General features: G+C 45.8%; 1 protein-coding gene across 8 annotated transcripts in view; it reads left to right on the top strand.

The window, feature by feature from the left end:
• EP400 (E1A binding protein p400) overlaps positions 1-15,829 on the top strand; it is a 601,391-nt gene that overhangs the window by 98,106 nt on the left and 487,456 nt on the right. For all 8 annotated transcript variants that reach the window (XM_069215336.1, XM_069215331.1, XM_069215335.1 and 5 more), the window contains exons 16-18: positions 4,187-4,323; positions 4,994-5,163; positions 5,571-5,745. In XM_069215336.1, coding sequence (XP_069071437.1) covers positions 4,187-4,323; positions 4,994-5,163; positions 5,571-5,745 — 482 coding nt within the window. The remainder of the gene's footprint in view (positions 1-4,186; positions 4,324-4,993; positions 5,164-5,570; positions 5,746-15,829) is intronic.

The following is a 15,829-nucleotide window of genomic DNA, read 5'->3' as shown; positions in this document are numbered from 1 at the left end:
GGTTTCTAGATACAAAGACAAGGCTCCAGTTCAACCTGTGCCTTCTCCACCACACTCTCCTACGCATCCTCTTACTCCTCCACCAGCTCCACAATCTCTTCCACCTAATATTGAGCCTCAGTTTTCTCCACAGGTTTCCCCAACACCTCAGGGACATGACATAGGGGCTATTCCACAGGCCGTAGACCAGTGGGACTCATGATACAGATCCAATACTTCCAAATGGCCCTGATTTATACCCTGCAAGCCCTTCACCTCCTGAAGAAGCAGCATCATTTCAGCAGGTCATAGCAAGGGCAGCTACATATCATAATGTACAAATACGTTCTGACCCAATTGAAGACGTTTTTCTTTTTTGACACAGTGACTACCACCCATAAAGAGAGTCAGTTTCTTCCCATGCTACCAGGTATGCTCAGACATGCTACAGACATTTTTTAAAGAGCCTGTCAGATCCTAAGTTATTACACCAAGGGTTGACCAAAAATATAAGGCGGCTCCTACAGACCCTATATACATTTGCGCACAATTGCCCCCTGCTTCTGATGTTAGTGTGGTATGTAAATGTGCCAACAGTCAGTCAATGGGAGATGCACCTCCACCTGGCAAAGAAACAAAAAAAATATATGCCGCAGGAAAACAGGTAGCTGCACAAGCAGTCAATCATTGGCGTATCGCTAATTCCCAGGCACTTTTAGCACGGTACGATAGAGCTCACTGGAAACGAGATAGAAGACCTTCTCAAGTATCTCCCAGAAGAACATCGTAAAAGGGGACAAGAAATAGTTTCTGAAGGACAAACTGTGTCCAGTAATGCTATTGGGTGCGCCACTGATGCAGTGGACAAGGCTGCACGTGACATTAATACCAGAATTATTATCAGGACGCATGCTTGGCTCAGGTGTTCAGATTTCAAGCCTGAAATACAAGCAGTTCTTAATATGCATTTTGATAAGAGCATTTGTTTCGGCAGGAGGTCGATGCCACTATAGAAAAACTGAAAAAAGACTCAGTAACAGTGAAGGCCATGAAGGCCTTACTCACTACACCACAAAGGGCTAATTTTCATCACCCACAATTCAGAGGAGACATTAAATCCTCAGGGTTAGGAGTATATTCCCTATACCTCCTTATACCAAAGAAAGATGGGTCACTAAGACCAATTCTAGATCTGACTGCTCAAGCCATACATTATCTTAGAGCATTTCAATATGGTCACTCTCCAAGATGTCATTCCCCTACTACAGCAAGGCGACTTCATGACAGCTTTAGATCTGAAGGACGCTTATTTTCACATTCCCGTTCATCTAGCACATCGCAAATACCTCGGATTTGTCATTGTGGGAAAACACTATCAATTCAAGGATTTACTATTCGGGGGTAACAAAAGCTCCCAGAATATTAACAAAAATGTCTAGCATTAGTTGCCGCATTCCTGAGAAGACAACATATTGACATCTTGCCATACTGTGATGACTGGGCTCATCATCAAACAATGTCAAAATCATACTCCGTTCACAGTAAATCTTATACACACACTTGGATTTACAATCAGCTCTCTCAAATCCCATCTCCAACCCTTACAGATACAGCCTTATCTATGAGCCATTCTCAGTACTCACTCAGAGCTGGCATATCCAAACCCAGCTCGCATTCAAGCCTTTCAAACTCTTCCGTCTCAGTTACAGGAGAACCACACTTCTCAGTGAGAGTAGTGGTGCAGCTATTAGGAATGATGGTTTCATTCATTGCCATCGTACCTCATGTCAGACTACAGATGCGTCCCTTACAGCAATGTCTGTCTCGTCAGTGGTCTCAGTCACAGGGCGATCTCCAGAATCTAGTGTTGTTGAACCGCCAGACTTACCGCTCTCTGCAGTGGTGGAATCCCATCAACCCCTCCAAGGGGCGGCCCTTCCAAGACCCTGTGCCTCAGATCACTCATTACAGTTGCATCACAGATAGGTTGGGGAGCTCATCTTAACAGCCTTACAGTACAAGCCAGGTGGGATCCCATTCAACAAACTTATCACTTCAACTATTTGGAGTTAGTAGCAATTTTTCTAGCCCTGAAAGCATTTCTGCCACAACTCTCCCACAAAGTGGTTCTAGTTTGTACAGACAACATTACAACAATGTATTATGTGCAAAAACGGGATGGGGACACACTCCTCTCAATTGCCTCTTCTTGCTCAGACAATTTCAAAATGATTAATTCACTATCACATTCAGTTACTGGCAAAATATCTCCCAGGAATGGATTATCAGTTTGCAGACGTCTTAAACAGGATGCAGCAACAAGTCCACAAATGGGAGCTTCACCCACAAGCACTTCACCAGTACTTTCATCTGTGGGAAACACCAGAAATAGATCTGTTTGCCACCACAGAAACTTTAAAATGCCAAAACTTTGCATCCAGATACCCACACCCTCAGTCCAAGGGCAATGCTCTGTGGATTAATTATTCAGGGATATTTGCGCGTTTCCACCTCTCCCACTCATTCCATTTCTGGTTTGCAATCTGAGACAAACATCACTCCCCATGATCTTTGTAGCTCCCACATGGGCACGTCAGCCTTGGTACACAACACTGTTGGATCTGTCTGTGGTTCCCCACCAGAAATTTCCCAACTGACCAGACCTTTTGACTCAAAAGCAAGGTCAGATCAGACATCCAGACCCCAAAACACTCAATCTTGCGATATGGCTCATGAAGTCATAGAATTTGGATATTTGCAACTCTCCTCTGAATGTATGGACATTCTTAGAGAGACATGTAAACCTACAACTAGACAGTGTTATGCTGCAAAATGCAAACATTTTGTATGCTACTGTCAACCTAGACACATTGATCCACTCAAGGCATCAGTACAAGACATTGTTTTTTATCTGCTACATTTTACAGAAAGCAAATTTAGCATACTCATCTATTATTGGACTTCATTTAGCAGCTATTGCTGCTTACCTCCAAAACAGACAAAACGTCCTTATTCAGAGTTCTTGTAGTCAAAGCATTTATGGAAGGACTTCAATGTTGTCCTTACTAGACTCATTGTTCCACCGTTTAAGCCGTTGCACTCATGCCCTTTGCAATTTCTTTCATGGAAAGTGGCCTTTTTAGTGGTTATCACGTCCCTAAGACGTGTAAGTGAAGCTTTACAGGAACCTTTTTTCAAAGTACATAAAGATGGAGTAATCCTTACGACAAATACTACGTTTTTACCAATCATTTGAGTTGCCTGTTTTCTTGCCACAGCCAGACTCAGTTGCTGAAAGAGCTCTGCACACACTAGATGTTAAAAGAGCTCTGATGTATTATGATAGGACTAAACATTTTAGAAAAACCAAACAACTTTTTGTAGCTTTTTCAGTGCCTCACAAAGGTAATCCAATCTAAAAAAAAAAAAATGGGATAGCTAGATGGATAGTCAAGTGTATTCCAGCGTGTTACCTTAAAGCTAAAAAAGAATTGCCTTCAGCTCCTAAAGCACATTCCACCAGGAAGAAGGGTGCTTCTATGGCTTTTTTAGTAAACATTCCAATAGCAGATATTTATAAAGCTGCTACTTGGTCCAAACCACACACATTCACAAGCATTATTGTGTAGATATTTGAGCTCCTCAACAAGCAAACGTTGGCCAGGTTGTGCTCAGAACACTTTCAAACTGCTCAAACTCCTACAGGCTAGCCACCGCTTACTGTATTTATCAGTGCATCCCACACTAAATCATCAGCAGTGAGGCATACAGTGTGTTGACGCATTAGCATTTTGAGCCTGTTGAGGTTTTTTGACACCATTACCTCTATTTGATGCCTTGTGGCTTTTCCGAGTCTGCTTGTAATATTGAAAACTAGATGAGAATTGTGTGTTCTTATGATAGGTGCTGTTCTTCTTTCAGAACCCAGAAGGTGTGACTTGGTGCTAATTCCTGCTTATTTTCAGTGATGGGTGTTCTGTGAACTCTTCAGGTATAATACAGCTGTCTGTCTGAGGTTGAGCGCTCCGCATTCCGGATGAATGAGAAGGACCCTTGTGTACACAGGGGGAACTCTTAAGGCATACTGTAGCATGTTACATATTCTGCATTTTCAACACACACTTAATTTTTTTTATTCTTATGATCTTGGGGTGTACTTTAGTTGCGGTTTCTGCTGATTTTTGTTTGATATAACTGTTTCCCAAAGGTAACTGGGGTCCACACCTGATAGTTGTGCGCAGCTGTCGAATTCTGAAGTGGGAACTCGAATTGAAACGCTGGTGTCCAGGCCTCAAGGTCCTTTTGTACTATGGCCGCCAGAGAGAACTGAGGAAAAAGAGACAGGTATAGAAGTTTGTGATGTTTATAGCATATGCAGTAAATTGTGTTAATTACAGTATACAGATTATTTCCAGTGTTATTTCCACTGTTGTTCACAGTATTCACCATCATTCTGAGCCGGATGTAGCAAATTGTGAAGTTTATAGCATACATAGTATTAATAATTGGTATTGAAGTTTGAAATGCTTGCAGTATATATTGTACAGAGGTACGTTTAGCTGTTAGTAATGTTTATGCTCTTCAGAGTACTGAGCCAGGCACAGTGATTTGCAGTATTTTCTGTATAAGTATTATTACTCATATGGTTATCAATTTCTGCAATTACAGTATGCACAGTACTGAGGTAAGATCTGTGAAGCTTACTGTGTACACAGCATGGTGTCAGATGCAGTAATTTCAATTGTTTTCAGTATGTACTGCACTCAGATGGGAAAAGACATTTATGAAAATTAACAGCATTTGATTACTTAGATATCTTGTATAATTTGATGCTCACCGTGTACACACTGGAGAGATGAGTGCAATTTGTGATGGGTGTATTGTCTGCTCGCAGTTGCACTCTCACACCTGTAGTTCAGTGAGCACAAAGTCCTTGGAAGGTATTCATTCACCTCTTCTTTCATACTGGGGAAGCGGGGAAAACCTGAACTAAAGTTCTGCTTCTCTCCTTCAGGAATGGCAGGAGCCCAACAGCTTCAATGTATGTATCACCTCCTACAAGCAGCTCTTTAAAGGCCTACAGGCCTTCATGAAGATGAGGTGGAATTACCTGATACTGGACGAGGTACAGCACATCAAACCCATGACCGAGAAGCACTGGGTGGCCCTTTTCAATCTCAAAAGGTAACTCCTGAAAATTGTCTCAGTTTGACTAATTTGCTGGGTTAAGAGTAAAGTACCAGAAATTACATTTGGCTATGTGCGTCTGCATTTTGATACATTTCTGGGAGTGTGACCTATTCAGTGGCTATTTGCTTGGTACACTATGTCAATGTGTTAGATGCAAGTGCACCTTAAAAGAAATTGAGTCACACAGGCATGACGGACCAGTTGGCATGTTGCATTAAAAACACATGAAGATGTTTTTATGATCCTGAAAAAGACTATTACCTGCAACATTCATCTCAGTTTGAGAACTGCCAATCATTGGAGGTGGCAATTAATTGGTATATGTCAGTGTCCAGTAGACGATTATAAGAAGGCAGCTGCTTTCCTCTAACATATTTCTTCTATCATTGTGTCCGTCCCAGCCAGCGGCGCCTACTCCTGAGAGACACACCTCTACAGAACACCATGATGGAGCTGTGGACGATGGTGCACTTCCTGATCCCAGGCATATCCCGTTCCTATCTGGACTTCCCAGTAAAAGCTGGTAGTGAGGAAAACCAGGATTATGGTCACAAAGTGGTCATCAGGCTGCACAGGGTAAAATCATTTTGCCTTTCTGGATTATTTCCCTGTTAGTTTTAATCACGAGCGAAGATTCCTGGTGTGACTCTTAAATGTTATCATTGAGTCAGTGTGTTTGTTCAGTGTAGCCATTTTGTAGACTTGATCATATGTATGTCATTGGTATGTGGACAGTGTAGATTTAGTACTTAACAAAGGCCATGTGAGCTGATCTTTCCAGCATCGTGATGTGTAACTGAATGTGAAGAGTGGAACTGAAAACTAGACTGAATGATCCTTATGTAAATGTGGTCCCCTTTGTGGAGACTTCAGACAGGAGTGCAGTGTTTGTGCCTGCTTCTGCCAAATGGAATGGAAAAAATAATGCAAAAAGAAGTTTGTGCATGTTTAGGAGCAGAGTTGTAAGCAGGAAAGATAATCTTATGGATTCATAGGGTTCTGTAAGATAAGAGTGCACAGCATTGCATCGAGACAGGATAGCTGTTGGGTTAAAGATGGAGGCTACAAGGTAGTTATGCCCGTACGCCTGTATGAAGACACTCTTGCTCTGTTTAGCAGTGCACGCGCGACAGTCCTTAGCACACAGTGTCACTTGGTTTATTTTGACTGCTAGGTGAAAGTAAAATAGGACTGATGGTGTTCAAAAGGATGAAAGAGAGTAGCCAGACTTAACAGGCTGCACTCGAGCACCCAGATCAAATCCCAGCTCATGTGAAGAAGAGTGAGCGGGACTGACCAGTGGATCTAGTAATAGAGTGTGTGAGGAAATCTCAGCACAAAGCATGGTGATGTGCTGTTACTTCTACTGCATAATCCTGCAATATGTAGGAGTCCAACAAGTAGACGCAGCCTTAGTACGCTTAGACTACTTCACACGCTTTATACTGTTACAACACAAAACAGATTTGTTGCACTGGATTTCTTTACAGCAAAAAGTAGTACAGCAAGTTTCACAGTGCAAGGAAAGCCTGTGCCACAAATACGACAGCCTTGCACACTGAATAGGCTGATGTTTGTTTTACCATGATTTGTTCCTGTTCGATGGCATATGTTGCTGCAGATACACATGTTTGGCACAGTCCGCTGCCTGGTGTTGGGCTCGGAGTATTACAAGTTGTTTTTCTTCGAAGAAGTCTTTTTGGTCACGGGACCGAAGGACTCCTCCCTCCTCGGCTCCATTGCGCATGGGCGTCGACTCCATCTTAGATTGTTTTTTCCCGCTGTCGGGTTCGGACGTATTCCTTTTCGCTCCGTGTTTCGGTTCGGAAAGTTAGTCAGAATCTCGGAAGAAAGCGTCGGTATTGTTCCGTTCGGTATCGGGATAGTTAGGTACATCGACACCGATCATCGGAAGACTTTGGGGTAGTTTCGATCCCCCATCGGGGCCTGGTCGGCCCGACCGCGTGCAACATCGAAGCCGATGGAACGGACCCCGTTTCGTTTCTGCCCAAAATGTCACAGTAAGTATCCTTATACAGATCAGCACTTGGTCTGTAACTTGTGCTTGTCCCCCGAGCACAAGGAGGATACCTGTGAAGCCTGTCGAGCCTTCCGGTCCAGAAAAACACTCCGGGACCGAAGAGCCAGGCGTCAACAAATGGCGTCCACGTCGACAAAACAACGTTTCGACGAGGAAGAGGAAACATTCTCGGTTCCGGAATCAGAATCCGGAGACTCCGACGTCGAACAACAGCAACAAACTGTGAGTAAGACGTCGAAAAGTAAATCCATCGACAAACCGAAAGCCCAGGGGACGCCACTGCCAACAGGCCATGGCTCGACCCATAAAACAGGCGACCCGTCGAAGGCGCCGAAAAAGGGCACGCCCATAGCGAAGACACCCGACTCCGGTCGAGGGACCGCCATGGAGCAACCTCGGAGCCGAGAAAGCGGCTCCGAGAGACAAAAACAAGATACCGGCACCGAAAAACACCGGCACCGAGAATCCATGCCGAAAGGAACAAAAATTCTGTCGGTGCCGAAACCGAAAAAAGATTCTCTCTCGGTGCCGAAAAATACCACACCTTCATCCTACTCAGAGGAACAAGGAATAAGTGGCCAAATGCACAGATTTGGACAAGAGCTCCAAAGTGTAGAATCGGACTACACACAAAAGAGACTGTACATCCAGCACGACACAGGGAAGATATCAACCCTTCCCCCAATCATGAGGAAAAGAAGGATCGGACTTCCAAAGGATGACGCACAACCACAAGCCAAAGTGGTTAAAAAAGTCACGCCTCCGCCCTCTCCACCACAGGCATCGCCGGCACAAACACCGCCACAAATGCACTCACCAGCGCAAACTACCATAAGTCATGACGATCAGGATCAAGACGCTTGGGACCTGTATGACACCCCAGTGCCGGACAATGATCCCGAGTCATACCCCACAAAGCCGTCACCGCCAGAGGACAGTACCTCATACTCGCAACTGGTGGCTAGGGCAGCAGAATTCCACAATGTCCAACTGCATTCCGATCCTATAGAGGATGATTTTTTATTTAACACCCTCTCGGCTACACACAGCCAATATCAATGTCTCCCATTGCTACCAGGGATGTTACGGCACGCAAAACAAATTTTTGAAGAGCCCCTAAAATCAAGAGCCATCACCCCAAGGGTGGATAAGAAATACAAACCACCACCCACAGACCCAGTGTTTATTACTTCGCAGTTACCACCTGACTCCGTGGTAGTAGGGGCAGCTCGCAAGAGAGCAAATTCACATACATCTGGCGACGCCCCACCTCCGGACAAAGAAAGCCGAAAATTTGATGCGGCAGGGAAAAGAGTAGCATCACAGGCAGCCAACCAGTGGCGCATCGCAAATTCACAAGCGCTGCTGGCCAGATATGACCGCGCACACTGGGACGAGATGCAACTTCTCGTAGACCATCTTCCCCAGGAATACCAAAAAAGGGCGCAGCAAATAGTGGAAGAGGGACAAACGATCTCAAACAATCAAATCCGCTCTTCACTAGACGCAGCCGATACTGCAGCAAGAACAGTCAAAACTGCTGTCACCATAAGGAGACACGCTTGGCTACGCACTTCAGGCTTCAAACCTGAAATCCAGCAGGCTGTCCTTAATATGCCCTTCAACGAGAAACAACTTTTTGGCTCTGAAGTGGATACAGCCATTGAAAAACTTAAAAAGGACACAGACACGGCCAAGGCCATGGGCGCACTCTACTCCCCGCAGAGCAGAGGCTCTTTCAGAAAAACTCCATTTAGAGGGGGGTTTCGTGGCCAACCCACAGACACCACCAGCCAACAAACAAGAACCACACCATATCAGGGTTCCTTCCAAAGGGGAGGTTTCAGGGGATATCGGGGGGGTCAATTCCCAAGGAGTAGGGGAAGATTCCAGACTCCAAAAACACCTCCACCTAAACAGTGACTTTCAAGTCACGCAACCCCTTCACTCAACACCAGTGGGGGGAAGACTAAGCCAATTCTAGCAATCTTGGCAACAGATTACAACAGACAATTGGGTATTAGCAATAATCCAACATGGCTATTGCATAGAATTCCACAACTTCCCACCAAACATCCCCCCCAAAACACGCAAAATGTCACCACAACATTTAGAACTTTTAGGACTAGAAGTTCAAGCACTACTGCAAAAGGATGCAATAGAGTTAGTACCAGTACAACAAAAAAACACAGGAGTTTACTCCCTGTACTTTCTAATTCCAAAAAAAGACAAAACATTAAGACCAATATTAGATCTCAGGACACTAAATACCTACATCATATCGGACCATTTTCACATGGTCACACTACAAGACATCATTCCACTGCTCAAACAGCAAGATTACATGACCACATTAGACCTAAAGGATGCGTACTTTCATATACCAATACACCCTTCTCACAGAAAGTACCTACGGTTCGTATTCAAAGGAATACATTACCAATTCAAGGTGTTGCCATTCGGAATAACAACTGCACCAAGAGTGTTCACAAAATGTCTAGCAGTAGTAGCAGCACACATCAGGAGACAACAGATACATGTGTTCCCTTACCTAGACGATTGGCTAATCAAGACCAACACAGTAAAAAAATGCGCAAACGACACCACATTTGTCATACAAACCCTTCACAAACTGGGGTTTTCCATCAACTATACAAAATCACACCTAGAAACATCTGTACTAGGTCCAGATGCCTCAAAGACTTTGCAGTGGGGTAGCTTGTTCTTCTGAGAATACCCAGGAACTGTTAAGCATCATAGCCTAGCCAGTCAGTAAAGAACAAAGGAGGACATCTGGGTTGAGGAGCTGCTTTGTTGCCTACACAGATGGATCGAGAAGGGTTAAATTGGTTGGTCCTGACCCTCTTACTCTCCACCTTCCACACTTACTTAGCTTCAGCAGGAAAAAGCCAAATAGACAGTCCGCTTACAGATCTTTAAATCAAGTGTCTCCAACCAGTCGATCACGAGCTACCAGTAGCTCCCAGACCCCTTGAGAGTAGCTCACAGCCTTGAGTTTATTTTTAAATAAGCAGAGGGTCACATTTTTCCTTTTAAAGTTAAGGTAGTGATTAAGTGAACTTTTCATTTTAATTTTCACAATTACAGCGGGCCTCTTGCTCCCAGTGGCCAATAGAACACTGTCCCATATTTATAACTGAAAAATGTAAAAAAAAAAAAATAAGAGAAATTTAAAGTGTAGAAAAATATTCCATATTATGAATATTTTTGCACTTTAAAATGTTCCCATTTGAAAAAAATGGTTGTATATTTGTCTTATACATATAACGGTCCCACATTTGGCAAAAGGCATGCTCTGTGCTACAAGTAGATACGATACAGAATCTGTCACCCATACACATATATCTCATTAACATACACGCCTGTTCATACATCTCCAAACACCACGCTCTCACTGACACACATGGCAGCTGTATCATAGTGCCTCTAGTCAAAGTATTTTGTTCAAACCATAGTATCTAGCTGTATGGACATTAAGGTTAAGTCAGTGAAGCTGGGCAAGGGGTGTCTGGTAACAATGCACGAGATGTTCGGCCTTCAGTAGCTCACAATGATTTTCATTGCTCAGAAGTAGATCTCACTACAGAAAAGGATGGAGACCCCCTAACTTTCACTATTTTGGAGATATAGTTTTAAACTGGGCTCAAGGCTAACCCCAAGTCATTCAGTGACCATTTCCTTCTTATTCCACTTATGTCCACTGTAGGTCACTGCCATTGGAAAACCTTGCAAGTGGTAGACTGTCAAATAGAGACATCTGTGCCTTTGGGACCATATGGTGGGATTCGGGTCTCTACATTTGACTATCCACAACTCAATGAAAAGGGACTAGGCCTGTAGGCACCTGCAAACTGCACAGTACCTTAAGTGGTGTAGGAAGTTGGCTCTGTATGTGCTATTTCAAAGTAAGGAATAGCATGCACAGAGTCCAAGGGTTCCCCTTAGAGGTAAGATAGTGGCAAAAAGAGATAATACCAATGCTCTATTTTGTGGTAGTGTGGTCGAGCAGTAGGCTTATCAAAGGAGTAGTGTTAAGCATTTGTTGTACACACTGTAGGAAGTTGGCTCTGTATGTGCTATTTCAAAGTAAGGAATAGCATGCACAGAGTCCAAGGGTTCCCCTTAGAGGCAAAATAGTGGTAAAAATAGATAATACTAATGCTCTATTTTGTGGTAGTGTGGTCGAGCAATAGGCTTATCCAAGGAGTAGTGTTAAGCATTTGTTGTACATACACATAGACAATAAATGAGGTACACACACTCAGAGACAAATCCAGCCAATAGGTTTTTATATAGAAAAATATCTTTTCTTAGTTTATTTTAAGAACCACAGGTTCAAATTCTACATGTAATATCTCATTCGAAAGGTATTGCAGGTAAGTACTTTAGGAACTTCAAATCATCACAATTGCATGTATACTTTTCAAGTTATTCACAAATAGCTGTTTTAAAAGTGGACACTTAGTGCAATTTTCACAGTTCCTAGGGGAGGTAAGTATTTGTTAGGTTAACCAGGTAAGTAAGACACTTACAGGGCTCAGTTCTTGGTCCAAGGTAGCCCACCGTTGGGGGTTCAGAGCAACCCCAAAGTCACCACACCAGCAGCTCAGGGCCGGTCAGGTGCAGAGTTCAAAGTGGTGCCCAAAACACATAGGCTAGAATGGAGAGAAGGGGGTGCCCCGGTTCCGGTCTGCTTGCAGGTAAGTACCCGCGTCTTCGGAGGGCAGACCAGGGGGGTTTTGTAGGGCACCGGGGGGGACACAAGCCCACACAGAAATTTCACCCTCAGCGGCGCGGGGGCGGCCGGGTGCAGTGTAGAAACAAGCGTCGGGTTCGCAATGTTAGTCTATGAGAGATCTCGGGATCTCTTCAGCGCTGCAGGCAGGCAAGGGGGGGATTCCTCGGGGAAACCTCCACTTGGGCAAGGGAGAGGGACTCCTGGGGGTCACTTCTCCAGTGAAAGTCCGGTCCTTCAGGTCCTGGGGGCTGCGGGTGCAGGGTCTCTCCCAGGCGTCGGGACTTTAGGTTCAAAGAGTCGCGGTCAGGGGAAGCCTCGGGATTCCCTCTGCAGGCGGCGCTGTGGGGGCTCAGGGGGGACAGGTTTTGGTACTCACAGTATCAGAGTAGTCCTGGGGTCCCTCCTGAGGTGTTGGATCGCCACCAGCCGAGTCGGGGTCGCCGGGTGCAGTGTTGCAAGTCTCACGCTTCTTGCGGGGAGCTTGCAGGGTTCTTTAAAGTTGCTGGAAACAAAGTTGCAGCTTTTCTTGGAGCAGGTCCGCTGTCCTCGGGAGTTTCTTGTCTTTTCGAAGCAGGGGCAGTCCTCAGAGGATGTCGAGGTCGCTGGTCCCTTTGGAAGGCGTCGCTGGAGCAGGATCTTTGGAAGGCAGGAGACAGGCCGGTGAGTTTCTGGAGCCAAGGCAGTTGTCGTCTTCTGGTCTTCCGCTGCAGGGGTTTTCAGCTGGGCAGTCCTTCTTCTTGTAGTTGCAGGAATCTAATTTTCTAGGGTCCAGGGTAGCCCTTAAATACTAAATTTAAGGGCGTGTTTAGGTCTGGGGGGTTAGTAGCCAATGGCTACTAGCCCTGAGGGTGGGTACACCCTCTTTGTGCCTCCTCCCAAGGGGAGGGGGTCACAATCCTAACCCTATTGGGGGAATCCTCCATCTGCAAGATGGAGGATTTCTAAAAGTTAGAGTCACCTCAGCTCAGGACACCTTAGGGGCTGTCCTGACTGGCCAGTGACTCCTCCTTGTTGCTTTCTTTGTTCCCTCCAGCCTTGCCGCCAAAAGTGGGGGCCGTGGCCGGAGGGGGCGGGCAACTCCACTAAGCTGGAGTGCCCTGCTGGGCTGTGACAAAGGGGTGAGCCTTTGAGGCTCACCGCCAGGTGTTACAGCTCCTGCCTGGGGGAGGTGTTAGCATCTCCACCCAGTGCAGGCTTTGTTACTGGCCTCAGAGTGACAAAGGCACTCTCCCCATGGGGCCAGCAACATGTCTCTGGTGTGGCAGGCTGCTGGAACTAGTCAGCCTACACAGACAGTCGGTTAAGTTTCAGGGGGCACCTCTAAGGTGCCCTCTGTGGTGTATTTTACAATAAAATGTACACTGGCATCAGTGTGCATTTATTGTGCTGAGAAGTTTGATACCAAACTTCCCAGTTTTCAGTGTAGCCATTATGGTGCTGTGGAGTTCGTGTTTGACAGACTCCCAGACCATATACTCTTATGGCTACCCTGCACTTACAATGTCTAAGGTTTTGTTTAGACACTGTAGGGGTACCATGCTCATGCACTGGTACCCTCACCTATGGTATAGTGCACCCTGCCTTAGGGCTGTAAGGCCTGCTAGAGGGGTGGCTTACCTATACTGCATAGGCAGTGAGAGGCTGGCATGGCACCCTGAGGGGAGTGCCATGTCGACTTACTCGTTTTGTCCTCACTAGCACACACAAGCTGGCAAGCAGTGTGTCTGTGCTGAGTGAGAGGTCTCCAGGGTGGCATAAGACATGCTGCAGCCCTTAGAGACCTTCCTTGGCATCAGGGCCCTTGGTACTAGAAGTACCAGTTACAAGGGACTTATCTGGATGCCAGGGTCTGCCAATTGTGGATACAATGGTACATTTTAGGTGAAGGAACACTGGTGCTGGGGCCTGGTTAGCAGGGTCCCAGCACACTTCTCAGTCAAGTCAGCATCAGTATCAGGCAAAAAGTGGGGGGTAACTGCAACAGGGAGCCATTTCTTTACACACACTCATTCCACATGTGTTTTAGGTATGCTGACATGAAGTTGGTACCTCTGTCAGACACCACCTCCTTAGGGAAACCCACTCTGGTAAAGATACCAATGAGGGCCTTGGCTACTGCAGGGGCAGTAGTCGACCTAAGGGGAATAGCTTCAGGATACCTAGTAGCATGATCCACTACTACTAGGATGTACATATTTCCTGAGGCTGTGGGAGGTTCTAGTGGACCAACTATGTCCACACCCACTCTTTCAAAGGGGACCCCCACCACTGGAAGTGGAATGAGGGGGGCCTTTGGATGCCCACCTGTCTTACCACTGGATTGACAGGTGGGGCAGGAGAGGCAAAACTCCTTAACCTTCTGGGACATATTGGGCCAGTAGAAGTGGTTGACTAACCTCTCCCACGTCTTGGTTTGTCCCAAATGCCCAGCAAGGGGAATATCATGGGCTAAGGTCAGAATAAACTCTCTGAAACCCTGAGGCACTACCACTCTCCTAGTGGCACCAGGTTTGGGATCTCTTGCCTCAGTGTACAGGAGTCCATCTTCCCAATAGACCCTATGTGTTCCATTTTTCTTGCCTTTGGACTCTTCAGCAGCTTGCTGCCTAAGGCCTTCAAGAGAGGGACAGGTTTCTTGTCCCTTACACAACTCTTCCCTTGAGGGTCCCCCTGGGCCCAAGAGCTCAACCTGATAAGGTTCCAGCTCAATAGGCTCAGTTCCCTCAGAGGGCAGAACTTCTTCCTGAGAAGAGAGGTTCTCTTTTTGGTGTTGTGTTGCAGCTGGTTTCCCAGCTGACTTTCCTTTTCTCTTGGTAGGCTGGGCCATTTTTCCAGACTCCAGCTCTACTTTTTCACCCTGTGCCTTGCACTGTGCCCTAGTCTTGACACACACCAGTTCAGGGATACCCAGCATGGCTGCATGGGTTTTTAGTTCTACCTCAGCCCATGCTGAGGACTCCAGGTCATTTCCAAGCAAACAGTCTACTGGGATATTTGAGGAGACCACCACCTGTTTCAGGCCATTGACCCCTCCCCACTCTAAAGTTACCATTGCCATGGGATGTACTTTAGTCTGATTGTCAGCATTGGTGACTGGATAGGTTTGTCCAGTCAGGTATTGGCCAGGGGAAACCAGTTTCTCTGTCACCATGGTGGCACTGGCACCTGTATCCCTCAGGCCCTCTACACTTGTCCCATTAATTAAGAGCTGCTGCCTGTATTTTTGCATGTTAGGGGGCCAGGCAGCCAGTGTGGCTAAATCCACCCCACCCTCAGAGACTAATGTAGCTTCAGTGTGACACCTGATTTGCTCTGGGCACACTGTTGATCCCACTTGGAGACTGGCCATTCCAGTTTTAGCTGGATGGGAGTTAGAAGTGGTATCTTTCTTGGGACAGGCCTTGTCTCCAGTTTGGTGTCCAGACTGACTACAGTTTCGACACCAGGCCTTTTTGGGATCAAAGTTTTTACCATTGTACCCAGAATTGTTTTGTGAAGAGGCTCTGGGCCCACCCTCCTGTGCAGGTTTTTGGGGGCCTGTAGAAGACTCTTTACTATCTTTGTTTTTGGCTGTCTCACCACCTTTCCCCTGGGGAGGTTTTGTGACCCCTTTCTTTTGGTCACCACCTGTGGAAGTTTTGGACACCCTAGTCTTGACCCAATGGTCCGCCTTCTTTCCCAATTCTTGGGGAGAAATTGGTCCTAGGTCCACCAGATGCTGATGCAGTTTATCATTGAAACAATTACTTAATAGGTGTTCTTTCACAAATAAATTGTACAGCCCATCATAATCATTTACACCATTGCCTTGAATCCAACCATCTAGTGTTTTTACTGAGTAGTCTACAAAGTCAACCCAG

This window comes from Pleurodeles waltl, chromosome 11 (genome assembly GCF_031143425.1).
Source record: "Pleurodeles waltl isolate 20211129_DDA chromosome 11, aPleWal1.hap1.20221129, whole genome shotgun sequence".
Taxonomy (NCBI): domain Eukaryota; kingdom Metazoa; phylum Chordata; class Amphibia; order Caudata; family Salamandridae; genus Pleurodeles; species Pleurodeles waltl.
The sequence above is the reverse complement of the archived record's forward strand: the minus strand, read 5'-3'. Positions and strand labels throughout refer to the sequence as shown.